This window comes from Erythrolamprus reginae, chromosome 1 (genome assembly GCF_031021105.1).
Source record: "Erythrolamprus reginae isolate rEryReg1 chromosome 1, rEryReg1.hap1, whole genome shotgun sequence".
Lineage (NCBI taxonomy): Eukaryota > Metazoa > Chordata > Lepidosauria > Squamata > Dipsadidae > Erythrolamprus > Erythrolamprus reginae.
Window position 1 is genome coordinate 254,924,268 of NC_091950.1, and position 25,014 is coordinate 254,949,281.

General features: G+C 38.8%; 1 protein-coding gene across 1 annotated transcript in view; it reads left to right on the top strand.

Moving 5' to 3' along the window:
- NBAS (NBAS subunit of NRZ tethering complex) overlaps positions 1-25,014 on the top strand; it is a 194,249-nt gene that overhangs the window by 29,030 nt on the left and 140,205 nt on the right. Inside the window, exons 15-21 of the mRNA XM_070732857.1 lie at positions 10,874-11,131; positions 12,225-12,350; positions 13,270-13,421; positions 14,527-14,664; positions 15,459-15,537; positions 15,735-15,839; positions 24,083-24,219. Of these exons, the coding sequence (XP_070588958.1) occupies positions 10,874-11,131; positions 12,225-12,350; positions 13,270-13,421; positions 14,527-14,664; positions 15,459-15,537; positions 15,735-15,839; positions 24,083-24,219 (995 nt within the window). The remainder of the gene's footprint in view (positions 1-10,873; positions 11,132-12,224; positions 12,351-13,269; positions 13,422-14,526; positions 14,665-15,458; positions 15,538-15,734; positions 15,840-24,082; positions 24,220-25,014) is intronic.

Below are 25,014 nucleotides of genomic sequence, written 5' to 3' on the forward strand. Positions count from 1 at the left end.
ACAAGATTTCCTGTATTGGAATAAAACAGAATATATTTGGGAGAAGAGCTGTTGCCCTGTCATAAAGATCTTACAGTTTCTTCTGCATATAATGAATCTCTGATGTGTAGAGTCCCTTGCTCTCTCATGCCCAGCACTAGGAGATTAAATTGTTCTTCCATGCTTGAGCATAATGGCTATGCCCTAAGACATAGTTAATGTTAACTGCACTTCATATGAGATAAGCCACTGTTATAATTTTGCGTTGGGATCATTGAAGATGAAAGTAAAAGTTTTAAATCTTTGTGTGTGCTTGCAGGATGAAATGATGTGCTGTTTTGAGATTTAATGTGACAAGTTTTCATTACAATATTCATTTTATATTTTGGTAATATCTTAATTCGATCAATTACTGAATAAATAACTCAGTAACATGGAAGCATTAAGTGTTGTAGAATACTTCATTAAGCAAAAGGAAAAAGTAAAACAGATAGAAAAGAAAATGATATTAAAGGGATGAAATTTGCATCTTTTGCATTATACTTCCATTGCAGATACTCAAATTAGGAATTGTTAGGTATTCCAATAGCTAATCCTAGAATAGTTGGGATGAAGAAACAGTTATTTCCATTTTTGAATATCTATTGGTCAAAACATTCTCTATCTTAGTTGAACACATTCTATGTTTAATAGAAAAAATGTATGAAAAGAGTCTAGCTTTTATGTGCCAAAGTTAGATGTAATTTTAGAAGTTGTGCTGCATGTAATTAAAAGTCAAAGAAACCTAGATTTCGAAATTTCGAGTAATAGATTGTACCAAATAAATCTGGGGCTTTGTTTTCTAGGGCTATATCTTCTCCACTCTTAAGTAAAGTAGTTAATTTTGTTTTGGTTGAGTTGTTGTACCTTTTGTGAATACAGTGGACTACTCTCCAAATGTCATGGATCATTTGGCATTTTTAGAGAGAACATGAAAAATGAAACTAAGTGTAAGGAAGGAAATCATCTCTGTAATACTCAAGAATGTGCAGAAAATGCAATCATGCTCATTTCTTAATAGGGAGGTTAAATTGAAGGTCAACAGTGTTTACTGTTATTGTTTATTAATCATGAATATTTTTAAGATTTACTTTTTTAATGAGCAGTGGTATCCTTCATTAAAGAGATTGGGAAAAACGTGACACGTCTTGCAAGCTATGACCATAAAATTACCATGTTTTCTTTTAATAATCTAAGGAAATATACTTGCATACGGTACTAATAATAAGCACCCATATAATGAGATATTTATCATACTTATAACTTTATGATAGAACTTGTCTAAACAGGTGGTAAATGAAACAGTGTTTAAATGCTAAACTCTTTATCTTCATTCTTGTGGTGGTCTCTCTATTAGAGTTCCTTTTTGATTAAATGTCATCATTTCTATGTGTTGTATCCTGTAATGGCTACCTTGTAACTCTGTAAATAGTTTGTTCCTCTTTCAGCGCTGTCTGAGCCCAAGCAGGAAGTCGCTCCTGATTGGCTCAGACGCGGCCGGCTCTGGCTTTGGCGGGAACCGCAAATATATAAAAGGAGCGGTTTCTCCAGCCAGAGTCAGTCGGTACTCGCTGAATTGTCACTTTACCTTGCTGAGCTGTCACTTGTTCTCTGAGCTGAATAAAAGTACCAATTGCTCCAAACCCTGTCTCTGGGTCTACTTCACTGGCGACGAACGGACGGAAGAACTTCGCGTGCAACATGGACAAAATCCAGATCGGCCAGGCTCCGGAACTCTTCGATCCCGAGAAATCGACATGGGACGAGTACATGGCCACCTTCGAGATCTTCCTCGAGGCGGCGGGAATGCAGGACGCCGAAGCCGATCGCAGACGGGCTATTTTCCTTAACTACTGCGGCGCAGAAATTCGCAGACTTGCCCAAACTCTCACCGAACCAGAACAAGCAAGAGCCACAGCGTGGGACGTCCTACAACAAAAACTGGCGAGCCACTTCAAGCCGACCAAACCAGCCATGGTTTTTCGGCATCAATTCCACATGATGGTTCAGAGGGAAACCGAGTCGATCAGCCAGTTTACAACGCGGCTGCGAACGGTACTTGCTCAATGCAAGTTTAAAGACCCGGAAGCTCGCCTCACCGACGCCTTGGTTTTCGGCATGAAAAGCAACACGGTGAGAAATAAACTCCTCATCGAAGAAGAGCCGACTCTACAAACCGTGATTAAACTGGCGCAAACCGCAGAAGCAGCCGACGCAGCGGCGAGAGAATTGAAAGAGCACGGAAGGCGAGAAATCATTGCCAAAATCGACTCCGCGTCTCCCAGCGCCGTGGAAACAGACAACCTCAGCCAACAAATTCCCAGCGGAGACAACTGCCTCCTGGTGCAAGACCAGCCGAGACACCTGAGAGCTACTCACCCAGCACCCTGCGCGGGCTGCCGGGGAAATCACCAGCGCCATCGATGCCCCTTCCGAGACGCTACATGCCGCCGTTGCAACCGGAGAGGCCACATCGCCATCGCATGCAGAGCAACGGCGCCAGAGGAAACATTTGCCACGCCGCAATACCAGCGACCTCCAAACCAGACCCCCCAATCGCGAGAAAGGAGACCATTCCGCAACGCGGGTCAAAGGAACTACTCAACCGCTAACCGCGACTACTATAGAGGTAACTCTAAATTTTCCGTGAATAACACGGCAACCAAAAAGGGGGCTAAAATTGTTATATCACTGTTACTCAATAACCAACCTTGCTCAATGGAGCTGGATACGGGCTCTAGATATACCATCATGCCCTGGGAAAAATTTAAACTGTATATGCCTAATGTATCTAAGGCTGACCTAAATCAAACCTCTTTGGTGATTAGAGACTTTCAGGGGGGAGTAATCTCGGTCTTGGGAACTGCAAATGTACCTATCGCGTTCAAGAATGTTAAATGTACCCTTCCCATGCTTATTGTAACAGGGGCCAAGCACTCTCTTCTGGGTTTGGCATGGATGGAACCACTGGGGATCGAGATTTCGGGTGTGTGTAATGTAAACTGTTATGATATGCCTAACTTTGTGAAAGAGTTCCCCGAAGTGTTCAGCCCCACATTGGGATTGTACAAGGGCCCCCCTATATCTTTCTCTATTGACCCCAAGGTCCCACCGATCAGACTAAAACCTCGCAGGGTCCCCCTGCCACTCCTCCCCAAACTAGACATACAGCTGGACAAACTCATTAGCCAAGGTATTTTGGTCCCTGTAGAACAGGGGCCATGGGAAACCCCCATAGTTACCCCTCTGAAGCCAGATGGCTCTTTAAGAGTTTGCGCTGATTACAAGTCGACCCTGAACAAGGCACTCCAACACCACCCCTACCCCATCCCGGTTGTGCAACAACTGCTACACTCCCTGGGGGAGGGGAAAAGGTTCGCAAAGATCGACCTGGCGCAAGCTTACCAGCAACTTCCGGTCGATGAACAAACAGCAAACGCCCAAACAATTGTAACGCACAGGGGGGCTTTCAAATGCACGAGGTTACAGTTTGGGGTAAGCATAGCCCCAGGAATATTCCAGAGCATTATGGAACGCCTATTGTCAGGGGTAAATGGGGCCATTCCATACTTTGATGACATCTTAATTGCAGGGGAAAACCAGGAACAAGTAAACAAAAGAATAAGGGAAGTACTTAAGAGGTTGCAGAACAAAGGTTTAAGAATCAAGCCTGATAAATGTGTCTGGGGAACCAACAGTATAGAATTCCTAGGATATAAAATAGATAAGGAAGGTATCCACCCCACAACAGAGAAGCTGAGAGCAATTAGAGAAGCCCCAGAGCCACGAGATAAGAATGAGTTGCAGGCATTTTTGGGCCTCCTTAATTTTTATTCCGTTTTTTTAAAGCAGAAGGCAACAGTAGCAGAGCCTCTCCATCGTTTACTCCAGAAGGAAGCCCGCTGGACATGGGGGAAAACTGAACGTGAAGCTTTTTCTCAAATAAAAAATTTATTAACTTCTAAAAGTGTAGTAGTCCAATATAGTGCTTCACTACCCATTAGACTCACGTGCGACGCTTCGCCGTACGGCATAGGAGGAGTCCTAGCTCACGTTCTACCTAATAAGACAGAGGCCCCAATAGCATTTTTTTCAAGAACCATGACCAGCACAGAGAGGAATTATAGCCAGTTAGACAAGGAGGCTCTAGCATTAGTGGCAGGGGTAAAGAAGTTTCACAATTACATTTTTGGAAGAAGCTTTGAGCTAGTCACTGACCACAAACCCCTACTAGGCCTGCTAGCCCCCAACAAGCCCACTCCACCTTTTATGTCTCCAAGACTAATCAGATGGGTTCTTTTCCTCTCAGGGTATCAGTATGAGCTCACCCACAAGGGGGGGAAGGAAATCAATCATGCAGACGGCCTCAGCAGATGCCCCATAGCAGACTTAGTGGAAGACCCTGTTCCTTCCACAGATGTGTTAATGATAGAACTCGAGGAAAACCCACTAACCACAGCAAAAGAGGTAGCTGCACACACGCAGCAAGATCAAATCCTTAAACAAGTGGTGAACTGTGTTCTAAAGGGATGGCAAAATGATGTTGTGAAACCTGAATTGTGTGATTTTAAAAACAAAAGACTTGAGTTATCGTATGTAAAAGGTTGTTTGCTGTGGGGGGATAGAGTGATCATCCCCAAAAGCCTAAGGGGAAAAGTACTCAAAATGTTACATGTGGGTCATCCTGGGATTGTCAGGATGAAGAGCCTGGCAAGGGGGCATTTATGGTGGCCAGGGCTGGATGCTGATATTGAAAGTTGGGTTTCAAAGTGTGATCCGTGCCAAGAGTCACGGCCCAGTCCCCCCAAAACAACTCCGGCTGAGTGGGAACAGCCTGCTGGTCCTTGGTCTAGAATCCACATTGATTTTGCTGGCCCAGTGGGGTCTCAGTATTTTTTAATAGTGGTTGATGCCTTCTCCAAATGGTTGGAAATAATAGCAATGAACAACATAACCACAAGTGCCACTATCAAGGTATTAAGCAGACTGTTTGCATCCCATGGTTGCCCAGATCTCTTAGTGTCTGACAATGGGCCACAGCTAACAGCCAGGCAATTCGAATTGTTCCTAGATGGCCTAGGGGTCAGGCATGCCCTCATCTCGCCTTATTCGCCCTGGGCTAACGGATTGGCAGAACGTTACGTACGGGTGGCAAAGGAGGCATTGCGCAGGTCAGGCCCTGGGGATGTGCAACAGAACTTGGACCAATTCTTACTCACCCAACACATTACCCCTAACTCGCACACACATGTAAGCCCTGCAGAGTTATTGATGGGAAGGAAGTTGAGGTCACCACTAGACAGGTTAAACCCAAGGTTCTGTGTTAATAATAACCAAATGTGTACAAAACCTGAAAGAGAAATGTATTTGGGACAAAATGTATATGTAAAAAGTTTTGATGGAAATGTAAACTGGATGAAGGGAATTATTGTTAAGCAAAATGCACCTAAGACCTATGTTGTTAAACTAGAGGATGGTCGTTTGTGGAAACGACACATAGACCACATTCGGAAGCGAACAGAAAATCAATTGCCACAAACCGCTGACATGGACTCTCCCCCTTCAACAGACTTTAGCACATTGCCCGAAATAAGAGACACGCAAAGAGACTTATCGGGCCAGGGGGAACCATCCAGCGACGCCGAACCATCCTCGTCCTCCGAAGCCTTCGTTGGGCCCGCCAGGCCAAGTCCGCCACACCGGGAGAACAGCGGCGAGCCATCCTCCACAGTCGGTGGCGAAGGAGAAATTGAACTGCGCAGGTCAGCGCGAGCTCCTCAGAGGCCCCACCGATTGGACGACTTTGTCACATGGCTTTCTTGATGGATGTGTCCAACTATGAGGGGAGGGGTGTTGTATCCTGTAATGGCTACCTTGTAACTCTGTAAATAGTTTGTTCCTCTTTCAGCGCTGTCTGAGCCCAAGCAGGAAGTCGCTCCTGATTGGCTCAGACGCGGCCGGCTCTGGCTTTGGCGGGAACCGCAAATATATAAAAGGAGCGGTTTCTCCAGCCAGAGTCAGTCGGTACTCGCTGAATTGTCACTTTACCTTGCTGAGCTGTCACTTGTTCTCTGAGCTGAATAAAAGTACCAATTGCTCCAAACCCTGTCTCTGGGTCTACTTCACTATGCTTCCTATATTCAAGTACAGTACTCTTATCTATAACTCTGATAAATCTTCTTTGGGGTCTTTTCACTTTTCTTTGTGCAAGATCCTTATGGTTGTTTGCATCTGCTTTGAGGCCTGCTCTTTTAAAGATGGGTTGTTTTTTGTTCCCTTTTGATTCTTTTATTTCAATGTCTACTGCTTTTTTGTGTGTTGACAATATTACTTTTTCAATTTTTGTCAGTTGTCAGCTTTATACTTTCTCTTTAGATGTTATCACTGTTGGAGGGGTTTTTTATTTTCTGTTGTGAAATAATGCAAATGAAGTTTTTATTGTATTCATCCTGCCTTTATTTCATTCTTTGCATATAATCCAGTGGATCATTTTTAGGCTATGGCTTATATTTAGCCATCTGGAACTAAGGTATTTTGAGTTCATTACACACACACACACACACCTCAAAAAAATAAAGGGGACACTCAAATAATACATCCTAGATCTGAATGAATGAAATATCCTCATTGAATATTTCATTTGCACAACTATTCCGTTTGCGCAACAGCATGTGAAATTGACTGTCAATCAGTGTTGCTTTCTAAATGGATAGTTTGATTTCATAGACTTACTTGAAGTTATAGTATGTTTTTTAAGTGTTCCCTTTATTTTTTTGAGCGTGTATATATATGTGTATATACAGTGGTACCTCAGTTCTCGGCCACAATTCGTTCCAGAAGTGTGGTCGAGAACCGATTTGGTCGAGTACCGAATTAATTTATCCCATAGGAAATAATGGAAATGGGTTTAATTGGTTTCCAGCCCCTATTTCCTTTATTTCCTATGGGATAAAGATCTGAGGAAGGGTGGGGGCAGCTGCAATACCGGCAGTTTCGGGGGCTCCTTCTTCCCTTTAAGCAGCTACACCAACTTTCTCCTTCTCAGCAAGGGCGGCTTTCCTTCAAGCAGCAGCAGTGCCGGGAACGTCACATGAGAAAGGGAAGCTGCTGACGTTCCCGGCGCTGCTGCTGCTCGAAGGAAAGCCGCCCTTGCTGAGAAGGAGAAAGTTGGTGTAGCTGCTTAAAGGGAAGAAGGAGCCCCCGAAACTGCCGGTATTGCAGCTGCCCCCACCCTTCCTCAGATCTTTATCCCATAGGAAATAAAGGAAATAGGGGCTGGAAACCAATTAAACCCATTTCCATTATTTCCTATGGGATAAATTAATTCGGTACTCGACCAAATCGGTTCTCGACCACACTTCTGGAACGAATTGTGGCCGAAACTGCCTACAGCTTGGAGCGGAAAGGTGTAAGAAGGGTGGGGGCAGCTGCAATACCGGCAGCTTCGGGGGCCTCCTTTCCTCAGTGGTTCGTCTTCTTCCCCTTAAGCAGCTACACCAACTTTCTCCTCGGCAACGGCGGCTTTCCTTCAAGCAGCATCAGCGCCGAGAACGTCACATGAGAAAGGGAAGCTGCTGACGTTCCCGGCGCTGCTGAGTGCCCTCCATAAAAGGCTGGGAAACACAACTTTTTAGGAGTCGCGCATTCTGGGTCCCCCCACGAGGGAGGGGGGGAGCGAGGGACGGACGTTTTGTTTCTCTCTGACTGACCAGCTACAAAGGAAACCATTCTACTCCATCCCTCCCGAAACCCGGCGGCCCAACTGGGACCAAGTTATCTTGCCAAGCGGGCGGCGAGGGAACCCCGTCGTGTTGGGGATCCTGGAAGTGGACTTGGCGGAGGCTCCCCTCGCCAGGGACGGCGCCCCAGAGACGGTTGGCGGTGCCCCTCAGCAGGCGGCCGCTCTTGCCCGTGAAGGTGGTGAGGTACTCCATGAGGGGCTCGAGGCACCGTGGCCCGTCCGGACTTAGGAAGCGGGGCGAGTTAACTACTGTGCAGCGCGGGCCGCGCGCCACAACCTCATGGCGGACTAGAAGCCGAGTTCGGAACAGAAACGGAGAGCAGCGCGGCCGGGGGAAGAGAGCGGGAAAAAAAAGTTAGGCAAAAAAGTTGGGTCTGACGCCGCCTCAGGTCCCTTCCTACAGCTTGGAGCATTTAGACTAGAGACATGGGAGGCTGTTTAGTGGGCGGCCAGGATGGGTGTGTCGGATTCCGACTCCCATTCCATCTCACCCCGTCCCCTCAGATCTTGTAGCATTTCAGATAATAAACAAAATTTTCTGTGGCTGTTCGGTATCCGAATTTTTGTTCAGATACCGAAGCAAATTTTTGCCGAAAATTTTGTTCGGTATCCGAAATGTACGAGAACCAAAGCGTTCGAGTACCGAGGTACCACTGTATTTGTTTTCTTAGATTTTCACGGGTACTCCAGCCCTAAGTCTTTGCAGGCTTGTTTTCATTGCTACTCCCTCTGAAAAAGGATTTTTTCAGTCCTAACCAAGGGATAAAATAATTTGTTGAAGCTGACCAGACTAAGAATGCTAGCCAGATAAATACCTAGTAAGTAGATTTCCCCCCTATTTTCCTCCCCCCAAACTAAGGTGTGTCTTCAACTCTGGTGTGTCTTATACTCTGAAAAATATGGTATGGCCTTCTCTTTCCTAATTTAATTTTCTTCTTTCTTTTAGTATTTTGCCTTGTTTCATACTTCTCTGGCTCCTGCTTACTGTTATCTCCAAAATTTTTATATATTATTTTTCAGGTCATTTTGGTCATTACAGTAGTCCTCGACTTACAACCCCAATTGAGCCAAAATTTCTATTACTAAGTAGGACAGCTAAGTGGATTTTGCCCCATTTTATGACCTTTTTTTGCCACCATTGCTTGTCAAAAGGTCGCAAAAGGTGATCACATGACCTTAGGAGACAGCAACAGTCATAAATACGAGTTACTTACCAAACACCCTAAATTTTGAACATATGACCTCAGAGATGCTGCGATGCTTCCCAATTGTGAAACATGGTTATTAGTAACTTTTTTTCTGTAATATTGTAACTTTAAACAGTCACCAAATGAACTGTTGTAAGTTGAGGATTACCTGTATTAGAGCAAATCTGTTTTTATTTCCTTGAGCTTTAGGTTTAACTTGGTGTTAACTAATTATTTTTAGTGCTCTCCATTTGTGTGGATATACATTCACATCTTTGTGTATGGGCATGTTTACAGTGCAGTGCTGGGTAGTAATTATTTTAACTTTTTCTTTCTTCAGAAGTAAGATAGTTAATAAACACAACTATGTGCAAAAGCATATAGCTTTGCACTGGAGAGAAATCCTTTAAGAATAATTTTTAATATCCAGTAGCCACAACTACTAATGCAGGAGTATGCTGCATAGTGACATGTCCTTCTTCTTTGTGCTGCTTGAAGTGTCCAAGCATGGGTTAACTTTTTGTGTGTTAACCAGGGACTGAGAAAGAAATATCCAGCCACACCTCCTCCTTGACCCCCACTGAGCCAGTTGTTTTACTCAATTGAGCCAAGAGGGACACAAAAATATTTCTCTATTCAATTGGACAATAGGCAAAAATTTACTTGGACCTTCAAGATTACAGGTTTCTATTAAGTTTTACATAACTGGGTGTGTAAAATTCTTCCCTGCCACCCTGTGACTTAATAGAGCAATCAGGAAAGTGAATTTTACAATTATTTTCATTCTCCTCCATCCCATCCTAGGGAGAGGTTGTGGGGTACCCTGGATGTCAGAAGGGCTCTCCATCGATATATAAAACCGACGGCTACTTTTCGCAGAACTGAGTCCTTATTTGTGTCATTCCAACCTACATCGATGGGTCAGAAAGTCTCACCTTCTACTCTAGGCAGTTGGCTGAAGGCTTGTATCGCAAAGGTTTATGAAATCAAAGCTGCTTTTTTGCCAGGCCACATTACTGCTCATTCCATACGAAGTGTGACCACCATTGCAGCATGGGCCTCGCAGGCATCCATTGAGGACATTTGCAAGGTGGCGACCTGGACAACTCCATCATCATTTATTACGCATTATAAAATTGATTCCTTTGCTTTGGTTGAGGCTTCGTTTGGTAGGAGAGTTCTACAGAGGGTTCTTTCCACTTCTGGGATCCTGGGCCAGATCTCTTCCTGTCCTTGAGACTTACGCTTGAGTACATCCCATGCTTGGACACTCCAAGCAGCGCACAGGAAAGGAACGTTGTCTTACCTGAACGTTCCTTCTATATGTGCTGCAGGAGTGTCCAACCCACCCTGTGGCCATTCTGGTTCAGGATAAGGTCTTTGGATTTACATTTTGCTACCAGAAGTCTATGTCCTCGTAAAATAACTGGCTTGATGGGGGTGGGGAGGAGGAGGAGGAGATATGGCCGGATATTTCTACTCAGTCCCTGGCTAATAGACAAGAAGTTAACCCATGTTTGGACACTCCTGCAAAGCACATAGAAGGAACATTGGAACATTCAGGCAAGACAATGTTCATTTCCTTCTCCTCAATTTAATATCAGCATTTTATTTGTTACAAAAAAAAATCATGTGCAGAATTCAAATGCCTCTTCCTCCTCTCCACTCCCTGATAAATATTGAGCATATTCTAATCTATTGGGATGTACCATATCTTTATGGAGTGGTGCTAACGTCCCATCTAGTGAAATAACCTGAGAGGGAAATCATTTTCTGGGGATTATTTGTTTGCTTGTTTGCTTGTTTACTAGCTTCTCTTTGCTCCCAGCATCTTTGTGGCAGCTTATTGCCTCTTTGGGTGCTGAAGCCTGACAGACTTTAAAGTGTGATACATTGTGCTGTTTAGTAAGAATTGCTTTCTTTGCAGTGCGAGGTAAAGTGTGCTCCAAAGAGATTGCGCTCGGAGAGCAGGCCCGGTGATGAAGATGAAGGAGAAGATGACTCGGATTCAGATGACGAAATGTCTGCAAAGGCCCGCTATTTTGGTTACCTCAAGCAAGGACTTTATTTTGTAACCGAAATGGAGCGTTTTGCTCCTGCAAGAAAACGTCCTCGCACAATTATAAAGAATTACCGGCTTGTGAATCTGAGATCCACAACCCCTGAAGAATTGTACCAAAGGAAGGTACGTATGAAACATAGTCCCTCTCCAAGTAAGGTTGATTTTAAAAAAAATCCTTAAAATACTGTAGGACCTGAAATTAGTTTAATGTACATTTTAGATCAGGGGTCTCCAACCTTGGCAACTTTAAGACTTGTGAACTTCAACTTCCAGAATTCCTCATCCATCCAGCAAAGCTTTGCCAAGGATGGAGACCCCTGTTTTAGATGGTTCAATTTATTTGTTTAACTAATAAGTTGCCTATATTATTTTTACAAATACCTCAAGTTGGCCAACATATCCAAACACACTTTCTCTTATTTTGCCCACAACTGCAACAACCCTTTGAAGTGATTTGGGCTCAGAGAAAGTGACTGAAGCAAGGTCACCCGATTTACTTTCATGCCCAAAATGGGACTAGAAGTCACAATTTTCTGGTTTCTAACCAGGAGACCAAACTGGCTCCACTTTCATTAGATTTTATTAAGCTAATTTTGTTAGATTTGCCTTCCAGGTGAAGTATTAGGAACTGTGGAGAAGTCTATTCATTTGTTTTCACATGTCATGAAAAAGTGATGGCTGTTTGATTTTCTTATGGGAAGACTGATGGAAATGGGCTTTTTTATATATAGTTTTCTTCCACTTAATAAATATTTAATGCCTTTCCTCAGCACAAAAAAAATCTGCCGTGAGGAGATTTTTTTTCCCTTGCTTAGCATTTAAAAGTTGCAGTACCTTAGGAAAAATTCTCACTCTGGTGGCATAGCAGTTGTCTTGTGATTGGTGTATAAAATTTAATGTCACGGGCACCTGTTATTATGTACTGTTTGCAAATTCCTTAGGTTGACTGCATTACTGAATTGTAAACTTAGAGGTCTTCCACCATTAGTGTAAGATTGCTAGATGTGCAGCACGTATAAAAAGTCTCAGGTTGACCAGTAGCTTTTGTCTCAGAACTATCTCAGAGAGGAATATATGTGAATGGTCTATGTGTTACAGATTCTCTGAATAAAAATAAATGCTAATTGTTAAAATAATAAATGTTTTGCATCAGAGAAGTTGGCCCATCTAATGGAGTCCAGGTGAACTGCTTTAATTCTATATGCTTTGTTTTTAGATTGATAATGAAGAATACGGAGAAGCATTGTCGCTAGCTCAGACATATGAACTTGATTCTGACCTTGTTTATCAGAGGCAGTGGAGGAAATCGGCTGTTAGTGTGGCTTCTATTCAAGATTATTTGGTAGGTTTTATTCTTCCAGAATGGAAGAACTGGCCATAGCTACTTGTGATGGCCAATTCACCACAGTCAACGTGCCATGGCCAGTTCATCATGGTCAGCTCACTGCAGGAAATTTAATTTTGTCCCTCCTTTGACATCCTTTTTATAATGATTCAATTTGACTATTTCTTCGATCCCATAGCAAGTTGGTCATTGCAAGTTGTCCCTTGGCAAGTGTATGCAGCAAGTTGACTGTAGCGAATTGGCTATGGCAAATTGGCCACAGTAGAGCCTGGAAAAACAGGATCTATTATATATTTGTTGCGGAGGCTGCATAGATCATAGAGTCCTAGATGGACACATGGATTACCATATTTTTCAGAGTATAAGATGCACCTTTTCCCCAAAAAATGAGGGTGAAAATCTGGGTGTGTCTTATACTCTGAATGTAGCTCCACCCAGTCTCTCAAATGGAGGTTTCAGAGGCTGAAAAAGTCCTCTTAAATGGAGCTTCAGAAAAAAAAATCCTCTGAAACAGAGCTTCAGAATAAAAGCCTCTGAAAAAGAGCTTCAGAAAAAAAAAGTCTCTGAAACAGAGCTTCAGAAAAAAAGGCTTTAAAATGGAGCTTCAGATTCTGAACAGAGCTTCAGGGGGGGGGGGAAGAGCAGATCTCACAACCAATGAACTTGTTGCTAAAATTCACCTCTGGAAACAGCTGATTGGGGATATTCCGGGAGGCCGATCCACCCACCAATCAGTTTTTTTCTTATTTTCCTCCCCAAAAACTAAGGTGCATCTTATACTCTGGTGTGTCTTATAGTCTGAAAAATATGGTAACTAAATATAATGAAGCATTCAAAACTTCCCTTTCTTACTTTATTTTCGGAACATTCTAAAAAGTAAATGTACTTTTCTCCCTGTTATTTTTTTGTGGGACAGAGCAAAATTAAGAAGCGTTCTTGGGTACTTCATGAATGTCTGGAAAGAGTTCCTGAAAATGTGGATGCTGCTAAAGAATTGCTGCAATATGGCTTAAAGGGGACAGACTTGGAGGCTCTTATAGCTACAGGGAAAAGAGAAGATGGTGGCAGGTTTGTTGGAATTGTTTATTGATTCTGCTGTCTTCTTTTGCGGTCCATTTTAAGAAAATCTCATAGCCCATACTTAAAAATAACTTGTGATGGATGCATAATCTTTTCTGGTTCCTTTTGAATACCACAAGAGAGAGAGAGAGAGAGTGATAGATACTAGTAGATAGATAGATAGACAGACAGACAGACAGACAGACAGACAGACAGACAGACAGACAGACAGACACTGGTAGATAAATATTGTTTTTACAAATAACTCAAGGTGATGAAAATGTCCAATACATCTTCCTCCTATTTTCCTTACAATAGCAAACCTGGGTTGGGCTGAGAGAATCCAAAGTCACCAGCCCAAAGTCACCCAATTGGCTTTCATGTCTAAGGCAAAACTTGAACTGAAAGTCTCCGACTTTCTAGCGCCGTGCCTTAGCCACTACACCAAACTTTTCATAGGCGCATTGTTTTCTATCTGAAAGTGCCAGATAGCGTGATCTCTTTTCCATTTTTAATTCCTGAGCTGTGAGTCAATCGTTCGGACAATTTATATTTATGTGCTAGAAATGTTATAAGTAAAACTCATTATGTTTTGCTGTAAGTGACAACTCCAACTGTTCTGTTAAACATCTGTTGACAAAATTTTCACAAAAGGCAAGGTAAGATTTTTAGCCAATTGTTTCCCACTTAGTTGTCTTTCAGAGAAACATATTGTTGTTGGCAGTTTTATAATCATTTCTTTTAAATGTGATTTCCATCTAAGTATATCTGGACATTTTAAAATTGTAGACTTGTACATACCCAAGTCTATTTTACTAAAATTAAAAATATATACCAATAACAATACTTTTAATAAGGTCTTCACTGATGCTTTATTGTATCAGTGTAAACCCATTATATTGAAATATTTAAGATGTTTAATTTACTAAATAAATGATTTTGTTTTCTGAAAAGGGTGAAAACCTCATGGATTTGTTTTTGCTGAGTATTCCTTTAAATTTTTTAAAAAAATATATTATAATCTAAAAGTTCAAAAACTTTAAATTGAACAAAAAAGCTGCCTATTGATTAAATAACCAGTTTTTAATTCTTTCATTATTGTTATTCTCTCCAGATTTATCTTGTCGGGTGACATAGACATTGATGAACTACCTTATGAAGAATGTTTAACACCACAGGAAGAAGCAGACTATAGAAAGGAACAGGAAGCCATAAAGCGTCAAGGACTGCTAGAATCAGTAGACTTCTCAAAGTAAATGAATTTTGTCAACTTCAGTCACTTTTTACTGCTTTGTAACATTCACGTACATTTTTATGAAGAATTAAATACATTTTATTTCCGATTGAATTAATATATAAGTATTTGACTAAACAGTAATATTTGAATAGTCCAATTTATTGAATTTCCTGTTGAGGTTTGAAATGTGGAAATAGGTACACCAATCAAATGATAATAGTTTTTAGCTAAGTTGTCTTATGCACAATTGATGGCTGTAAAACAGGTTTTTCTCTACCTAAGGTTCTCAAGTTGCATTAGACTTCAAATCCCTGAGTTCCTATCCAGCAGGGCTACTCACAGCCCACTGGATGGATGCATTACATTCTGGCCATGCCCATGTCCGGTTTAGCAAAGGGAGAAAAAGTTGCAATATGTCATGTGACAGCAGCGTGACAAGTTTGACACCCCTACTCTAGAGTATTCATGAGATCTGAGTATATATATAATGCAAAATCCTGTAGTGGAGATAAATGTATTCAAAAGAAAAAATATTAAATGCAAATTCTACATTAATGAATGGCCGTCTAGATCAGAATCATCACTATCTAATATACGACTTTTAGTTAGATTCCAGGTGTATTGTATGAGACATCCATGTGATCAAATAATACAGCTCGTCATACTTAAAGCTAGATTGAAATTACTTTTAAAAATGTACATTCCTTGCTTAAAACTGATCTCAATATACATGATTTTATTTGGATTATTTTTTTCTTACTATTCTTTGAAAAGGTATAAAACTCTCTCCACCATTTATTAAAACACAGATTAACTCTGGAACAGAAAGAATTATGTCGCTGCAGGTTGAAACTACTAACCTATTTGGATCGGCTTGCAACATATGAGGTATACTAAATTTAAACTGTGGGTTGTATTGGTTGACTTGCACCTCATCGTACAAAATGTTTGAGATTTTGCTTTATATTTTGAACCTGTTATTTAGATTTTCATTATCACAAATAAGGAACATCAAGACACATGTAAACAAAGCCACATGTAAACAAAGAACTAATATCTTTACTTAAATATTTATTTTTCTTTAGGAAATCCTTGGAGGACCGCATGCTGCTGAGCAAAATTATGATGCAGAATTTTTCAGGAAGTTCCGCAATCAAAATATTGTGCTTTCTGCAAGAACATATGCTCGGGTATATACTCTCTCTTAACTTCTGTGAAGCTTTTCCTATATTTTAGAAGTTTTAAAATTGGTATTTAATGATGCCACCATAAAATGCAGCACGATGGTTCCGAGGTTTATGTGGAAGGAAATCATGTTGAGTGCTAGCGGCTTATTCACAAACAAACTATGGTTGCACCTGTGGAATCTGATTGAAATATGATTTCTATTTGGCATACACAATAATTAATGTGGTTTCTTGCTTGTGTGATCTTCATCTGATATGAGATAGAGAGAGTCCTTTTGTTCTTTTCTCCCCATGGCTTTATCACATACTATGGAAGAAACGGTGTCCATCAGACACTTTCTGTTGGAAGATAATAAGTGAAGCCTCTTTGAAATGATAATAGTTTTCTCCTTCTGGGGGAAACTGTGTTTTCTGTCTATCATACTGCATGTTAAGTATCCCTTAATTATGATCAACAAGCCGAGAGTAATCTCTCAGTATTCTTTTAATCAGAGGTAGCATATAATTAATAATTAAATAGTTACCTGAAAGGAAGACATCTCCCACCCACACAAGAATATAGATAAAGAAATCTTGTGATACCCATCTTTTTTGCTAGTATTGCTAACTCTATCTGAAACCTATCCGGAGCAATTTCTAAATAAATTTGTGCATGTGACACAGACATCTGTTAATATACATTTGGGGTTTTTTTTGGGTTTTTTAATAAATTTTATTAGTTTTTTCATAAAATGGACAAACAGACATACTAACATTTAACATAAAAAAAATGGGGTCATAATTTCCCCGCTTATCTCAAAAGTATAAATTTGTATATAGAAAAAAGAATACATATTCGTATACAATTCATTGTTATAGATGTTAAAAAATAATTTGTTAAATTTCACATTAAAATTTTTCACATTTAAACTAATACTAATATAAATTAAAAATTCTTCTCATAATAATTCTTCATATACCGACTAATTTTGATATTCTTCTAAAAACAAACTTATTCTGTCTAAAACTATTATAACTCATAACTCGTATTTTTACCAGAGTAATTTACACATTCATTTATTTATTTATCATATTGCTATTTCTTCTTATTTATCCATATATAAACTTTGTTCCATGTTTCATAAAATTCTGTATCTTCTTGATCATTTAAGCGTCTTGTCATCATATCCATTTCAGCGCAATCTAATATTTTTATGATAACTTCTTCTTCTTTGGGGATGTCCTCCCCTTTCCAGTTCTGCGCATATATAATCCTAGCCGCAGTTAAAATATGTATAACTAAATATAGAATTTCTTTCTTATATGTCTGTTTTGTGATTCCTAGTAAATAGAATTCCGGGGTTACTTCTATGTCCTGCTTCACTATTTCTTTTATCATTTTTTCTATCATTTTCCAGTAGAGTCTAGCTTTACTGCATGTCCACCATTGATGGTAGTAAGACCCTATTTCCTTTTTACATTTCCAACATAACGATGAAGTTTTAGGAAACATTTTTGCTATCCTATTTGGTGGGAGTGCCATCTATAAAACATTTTAATTTGGTTCTCTTTTAAGGACACCGATTTTGTAATTTTCCAATTTCCGATCCAAACTTTCTCCCATGTATCTATATCTATTTCTTTTCCAATATTTTTACACCAGCTTATCATGTTGTCCTTTAGGGTCAAATCTATATTTTTATGGGCGATCAAATATTTATAAATTTTCCCTATTGTTTTAGTTTGATTAATAGTTATTAAATTGCTTAGTAAATTTTTATTCCTGTTAAAGATATAGAGCGTACTATCCTTCTGGTATCTAGATCGAATCTGTGCATAATGCCACCAATCAATTATTATTCCTGCTTCTTGTAATTCAGTCCTAGATTTTAGTTTCATTTGGTCATTTAGTAAGTCCTTATATGTTATTATTCTTTTTTCCTTTATAGAATTTGGGTGTACAATTGCTTCCAGGGGGGCAAGCCATTCAGGGACAGTCAAAAAATGATTTTTCCTTATGTCTTTCCATACTTCTAATAAATATTTTCTTAATGTATGTCTTTTAAAATATGAATTGTTTTTATCTTTGTCATACCATATAAAGGCATGTCAGCCAAGCATAAGATCATGTCCTTCTAATTTTAATATTCTTTTATTTTCTAATGTTATCCAATCTCTAACCCACGTTAGGGCGGCTGCCTGATAATACAATTTCCAGTTAGGGAGTGCAAATCCTCCCCTTTCTTTAATATCTTCCAAGATATTTATCTTTATTCTTGCCTTTTTTCCCTGCCATAAATTTTTTTTTACTGTCATAGTTAAATTTTTAAAGAAATTTCCCCCTGGATTTATTGGGATCACCTGAAACAAAAATAAAATTTTGGGTAAGATATTCATCTTGATTGTGGCAATTCTTCCCAAAAAGGATATTTTTAGACTATTCCAAATTTCTAAATCTTTTTTAATTTCCATCATTAATTTTGTGTAATTGTCATTTTTTAGTGTTATTGTTTTAGATGCTATCCATATTCCTAGGTATTTAACCTTTTTGACTATTTGTATGCCGGAAATGTATTCCAATTTTCTTTCCTGTATTTTACTCATATTTTTTGTTATAAATTGTGTTTTGCTCTTATTTATTTTTAGGCCTGTTACCTTTCCATATTGTTCTATTGTCTGAATTAATACTGGAACTGTTGTTGTCGGATCTTCAGTTATAAATGTCAGATCATCTGCAAAAGCTTGTACTTTATATGTCTCCTTTCCAACAGTCAAACCTTTTATTTTTGGATCTGCTCTTATTTTTATCAATAGGGTTTCTAAAGATAAGATAAATAGTAAAGGGGAAATAGGACAACCTTGTCGAACTCCTTTGTTTATTTCGAATGGTTCCAGTCTTTCATTATTTAATATAATTTTGGTTGTTTGTTTTGCATATATGGCATCTATTAGATTTACAAATTTAGGACCAAATTTCATTTTATTCAATTGCATTTTTATGAATATCCAATTAACATTGTCAAAAGCTTTTTGTGCATCTCAAAACATTAGTGATAGTGTTTTTTCAGGGTGTTGTTCATAATATTCTAATGTATTAATAATCATTCTGAGATTATTTTTAATCTGTCTACCTGGTAAAAGCCATTCTGATCTTGGTGAATTATCCCATTTAAAATACTTTTTAATCTGTCTGCGTATATTGCGGTGAATATTTTATAATCAACATTCAATAAAGATATAGGTCTGTAATTTTTAATTTTTTCTTTTGGTGTTCCTGGTTTGTGAATTAGCGTTATTAAAGATTCTAACCATGATTTGGGAATTCTACCATCTAGTCTACATTCATTAAAAATTTCTAACATATTATTTATTATTGTTTCACTTTCTATTTTGTACCATTCCGCCGGTATGGCATCTGGTCCAGTTGCTTTATTATTTTTTTGCTTTTTAATAGTTGCAAGAAGTTCCTCAACTGTTATTGGTCCCTCCATCTTTGCCTGTTGTTCTTCCGTTAGTTGTGGTAATTCAGTATGCTCTAAGTATTTAAAGACTTCATCTTCACTAATATTTTCTTTTTTATATAATTCTTAAAAAAAAATTGTACTATATCTACTTTTCCTTCTGTATCATATTTTATTATTCCATCTTTATCTTCTAGTTTTTTAATTATTTTTGATTGTCGCTGTTTCCTAAGTTTATATGAGAGCCATCTTCCTGGCTTATTAGAATGTTCAAAATAATTTTGTTTGGCTCTTTTTATTTTTTCCACTGTTTGATTCTGTTCTATTAATCTAATTTTATGTTTAACTAGGTCAATTTTCTTTTTGAATTCTCTATTCTTTGTATTTTGTTGTGATAAAATTTCTAATTGTTTTAATTCATTTATTAATTGCTCATATTTAATTTTTTTTCCTTATTTTGTTTTGCAGTGTAGGAAATCGTTAGTCCTCTAATGTATGCTTTAGTTGTATCCCACAAATTTTGTGGGGTAGTATCTGAATTTTTATTAATTTCAAAAAATATCTTTAATTCTTTCTCAATCCAGTCCTTGTATTTTTTTTCTTTCAAAATATTTCTATTCATCTGCCAGTTAAATTTTTTTTAATTATTTCTCATATAGACTACTACAGGATTATGATCTGCCCATGTGTTTACATCAATTTTTATACTTCTTTTATTTGTTCTGCTGTTATTTTTGGAGCCCATACCATATCTATTCTTGTCCAAATTTTATGGGGGTTAGAATAAAAGGTATACTGTCTCTTTTGAGGATATCTTTCCCTCCAAATGTCATTTAATAGTAGTTCTGTTTTCATTTTTTGAAAGGTAGTAGGTAATAAATTTTTATTTTTATTTTTACTATTTTTCTTTCCCCCAGAATGATCTAATTGTCTGTTTGCAATAGCGTTAAAATCTCCAATTATCAACATATTTTCAATATTTAATTCCATTATTTTTTGATGTAGTTTTTGGTAAAACATCGTTTGGTTATCATTTGGTGTATATATAGAAACAATAACAAGAGGTTTCGAATCTATATTAACTTGTACTATCAAAATTCTACCTTCATCATCTGCAAATAATTGTTTGGAATTTATAGAATTCTCAACATACATCACTACTCCTCTTTTTTTTTTTTGGTCTGCTAATGCAGCATACATATTACCAATTTTAGAATTTAATAACAATTTCCGATTATTATTTTTTATATGTACTTCTTGTAATATTACAATTTGAGCTTTTTGATTTTTAATTTTGGAAAACATTTCTTTTCTTTTTTTTTGGTTCATTTAAGCCATTTACGTTTACTGAAAAGATTTTCAAGTCTTTCCACGTTGTCATTTATAGTATTTTTTGGTCTCTTTGGTTTCGCGCTGAGGTTGTTTTCTTCTGGCACCTTGGTCCTGCTCTTCTCCTTGGGCGACAGCTCCCATTACTTCTTCCTGCTGTTCTGTCAGTTCCTTTGTTAATTGTTCTGGTTGGCATATTCCACTGTTTTCGAAAAAGTCTCTTGCTTGATCCCACATTTTCTAACTTGTATCTTTGAGATTGCCAAGTTAATGATAGTCCTTGTGGAATTAGTCAACGGAAAGTTATGTTTTGTTTAATCAAAATCCTAGTCAGGAAGTGGTAATCTCTTCTGGTTTCTCTGACGCTTCTTGGAACTTGTTTTAGTATTTTTACTTCTTTTCCTTTATGTTGTAATTTTCCAGTTCGTGCCCAGTGTAGTATATCATCTCTCAGAGTTTTTCTCACAAATTTGATATGAATTTCTCTCGGAAGATTGTGTCGACGTATGTAGCTATTTGAAATTCTGAAAGCTTCATTGATTTCTTTCTTTATTTCCATGGGATCCACCTGAAGGATTCCTCCAATAGTTTCAGCCATGGTTGTCTGTAAGTCTTCATCTTTTTCTTCTATTATATTTTGAAATCGTAGCCCATACGACGCACGTTGCATTTCGAGATGTGTGATTGATTCATCATATCTTCTGTATTTTGAGTCAGATCTACCTTCAAAATAGTCCATTCTCTTCTCCATTTTATCAGTCTTTTCTTCTACTGTTTTCACTCTGTCTTCACTTTCTTGCAAAGTTTGCTGGATTTCCTTCATCTGTTCCTTCATCTCTCCTGTGTCTACCTTTAATTCAGCTACTTCTGATTTTAATTCAGCTACTTCTGATTTTATAGCTTCTCTTTGTTGAGTTGCATCTTCTTGTGATTTAAGCATAAGGTCTTTCATTGCATTTAAAGTCTCTTGAATTGTTGCCATGGTGGGCTGCTGTGGTTTCTCTTTCTCCTCATTAGTAAACATAGTTACAGTGAGAGTTTGTTGTGCAGGAGAAGGATGGGGTGACCCTTGGGGCGATGCAGCCGGAGTTGCTGTTTGTTTTTTAAGCGTTTTGGTGTGGGTTGATGTTCTCGACATTTTTGTCTCTTTGATTATTTGTTTTTATTTATTTACGTTTTGCGTTAGTGAGAAGAAAAGAATAACTATAAATTCCAAACCTGTTCAATTAATTTTACCAATTCTTACCAAATTTTTTCACTAGAATGTCTCAAACAAGAAAAAATATCACTGTTAATATAGCAGGAATGTCAATACAATTTATAATCAAATATCTTAATACTCTAAATTCAATATATAATCAATATTATTTAAGCGAATTTTCTGTTACAACTATTTTTCAAAGTAAAAAAGAAATAAAAAAAGGAGATAAAACAATTTAAAGTAGGAGAGTATAAAATGCGAAAGAAAGAAGGAGAAAGAAAGGAAAAAATACAGAGATAGCAATGAAAAATTTAAAAAAGGAAAAACGAAAGTAAGGAGGAGGAAGGGATTCTAGAAAGCGATCTCAGAAAGGAAATAGGGAGTGTCACTAGAGGGGAGCAGGAAACCAAGGATGATTAGCAATGCATTTGTTATGAACTATTTTTCTTTTACCAAAAAGATTTAACACAATGAAAATTAGAGAACAAAATACAAAATGCTTATTTTGGTCTTACAGAAAAAAAACCCGGTCCTTGTTGATTGAAGGTCTGGTCGATTTTTAAAGTAGTTTTATTAAGTGTTTGACAAAGTCTCGTTAGTCCAACAATACCAATAAAATTTAAATCTTGTTATAATTTGTACCTTCGCAGATTGTTCAGTCAAAGTTCAGTCTAATATGTAGTTTTAAAAATGGAGTAGATCTTATTTCACAGCCCAAGACGATGCAAACTGTCTCTCCGCTGCGAGTCCAATGAAACGTCAAGTAATCCAAATGTAAAGGTCCAAACACAGGCAATCCAGAAAAGAAAAGGTTCTTTTTAGCTTTGATCTGTCAGTTCCATTCGCTTTTCATTTATTTTGAAGTTGCTGATTTATTTCATTTCGTTCTTAAAAATTAAAGATTAGAGCAAATACATTTTTAGTCCTTCCGCTATCAAAAGTAGAGCCCGGAATTTAATATTTGAAGTTTTCCAAAGGTTCAGGAATTCCAAAAATTATTAAATTTTATTCCACTTTGCAGGTTAGATCAGGGGTCCCCAACCACCGGGCCGCGGACCAGTACCGGGCCGCGGGGCATGTTGCACCGGTCCGTGGAGTCAGCAGCTGCCAGTCCTCCTGCCGCTGCCCCCTCCCTCCAGTGCTTCATCTCCCGCTGGGAAAGAGGCCTCGGGAGGCAGGTTCTGCCGGCCACAGGGCGATGGACGGGACAGAGGGGCGGGAAGGACCGGGAGGCTCAAGCCTCTTTTGGCTTCTGCCGTGGCACGCCTTTGTGTTTTTGGCTGGGGGGGGAGGCAGGAGGGCCGGCCTGACCCCCTCCCTCCAGCGCTTCACCTGCCGCCGGGCAAGAGGGTTTGGGAGGTAGGTTCTGCCGGCCACAGGGCGATGGCGGGAAAGAGGGGCGGGAAGGACCAGCACCCCCATGCTTAATCCCGCCCCCAACCACACCCCTTTCCGCCCCCACCGGGCCATAGAAAAATTGCCTTGCTGAAACTGGTCCCTGGTAGAAAAAACGTTGGGGACCACTGGGTTAGATCATTCATAATCTCATATCAAATGTTGTACAGTTAATTTTCTCTGATTTTAAACGTTCAAAGGTTCAAGTTCAAATTTAATACGGGAAGTGAAAGTAGAAAAAAATTAGATCCAGCTGCCAATTTGCGCTTGGATACAAGTTTTCAAATAACTTTCTCCTTCGCCTTGTTAGAGACACTTTTACTTTCAACTTTCTTTATAATCCGATCTTCTATTTTAGCATGGAACAAATAGGAAAAAAATTTACCTTGATTTTTTCTTTTTCTTTGTATTCTTCTTTCACACTGTAACGATTTAAAAATCTTTACTTTCGATGCTCTTTTCTTGCTTCCCGTTGGTTTGGGGGGATCGCAATGGCCGTATCCTCTTAGGAGCAGAGGATCGGTTCTCCCTGGTCCAGAGCTGTAGGGCAGACCGCTGTCTCCGGAGCTTCGGCGAGAGCTCCTCGGACGGAGGGAAGCCCCCTGTTCTAGGATCGAGCCATCCGGACTCGATCCGATCGCAACCGGCGACCTCTGGAGGAGTGAAAGCAGTCTCGGGGCAGAGCCCTGCCCGAGAGACTCCGCTGCGGTCCCGAGCCAGACCGGAAGTCCCTGTCAATATACATTTGTTTATATGTACAGTTGTACCTCTACTTAAGAGCACTTACCTTCCCATTAATTTCGTGTTCAGTTTTTTTTAAAGCAGAATGTATATTTTTTCCTGAATATTAAAGCAGAACTTTATATGTTCTTTATGTCTAGGAAAGTAATGTAAGAGGCTTGGAGATTTTATTTACATATCATGGATCAGATCTGCTTCCGTATCGGCTGCCAATTCTCTCCAACTTTCCTGAAACTACCTCCCCACATGAATATTCTTGTTTGCTGCCTGAAGCTTGGTGAGTGTATACTTGCTCTCTACATATCAGTGAAAAATTATACATTTCATTTTTTAAATTCAGAGATTTCAGTTTAATAAATCTAGCAGAATTCCTGACCAATAACTTTGTTTAAAATATGAGCTGCATGTGCTGCTTAGGAGAGATCCCTAATACATACATTTCAACTGTGACCTAGATGACTGAGAATCTCCATTGAGACTGATGATGTAATACTAGTTGATTTCTTTCTCTAAAAAGAATAGTTAGGGTAGAAAGCTATTTGTAAGCAGACAGTTTCTAATTATTAGAATCAAAATCTAATAAATTTGCAAAATCTGAAACACATATTTCACTATGTAGCAGTAATGAGGAAAAATCATACGTTCTTACATTCAACAGTTTTGGGTGTTTAATAGTTTTAATAGTTCGTTGAATTAGAGCTCCATTTAAAAAAAAGCAACTTTTGTTGAGAGGACCTTAAAAAGAATGAATATATTTGAAGCTGACATGATGTATTTACTGGTACCTAATTCTAGATACAATATCTTGTAATTTTTAGTGCTTGTCATAGTTCAAAATAAAAGCTGTCTTTTTACTCTTTTCTTTCAATTTTTTTTAAAAAAGATAAAGGAAATGGCATTTGATACTCTAAATTATAAGACTTTTTTTTATAGTACCTAAGTCATATTGTGATTTTTCATGTGTTGCAATTTTTTAAAATTTGAGACATTTAAAAAACATCTCTCCCCCCCCCCTTTCTCTCTCTCTCTCCTTCACACACGCAAAGTGACTTAACTTTTTTCTTAGCAAAAT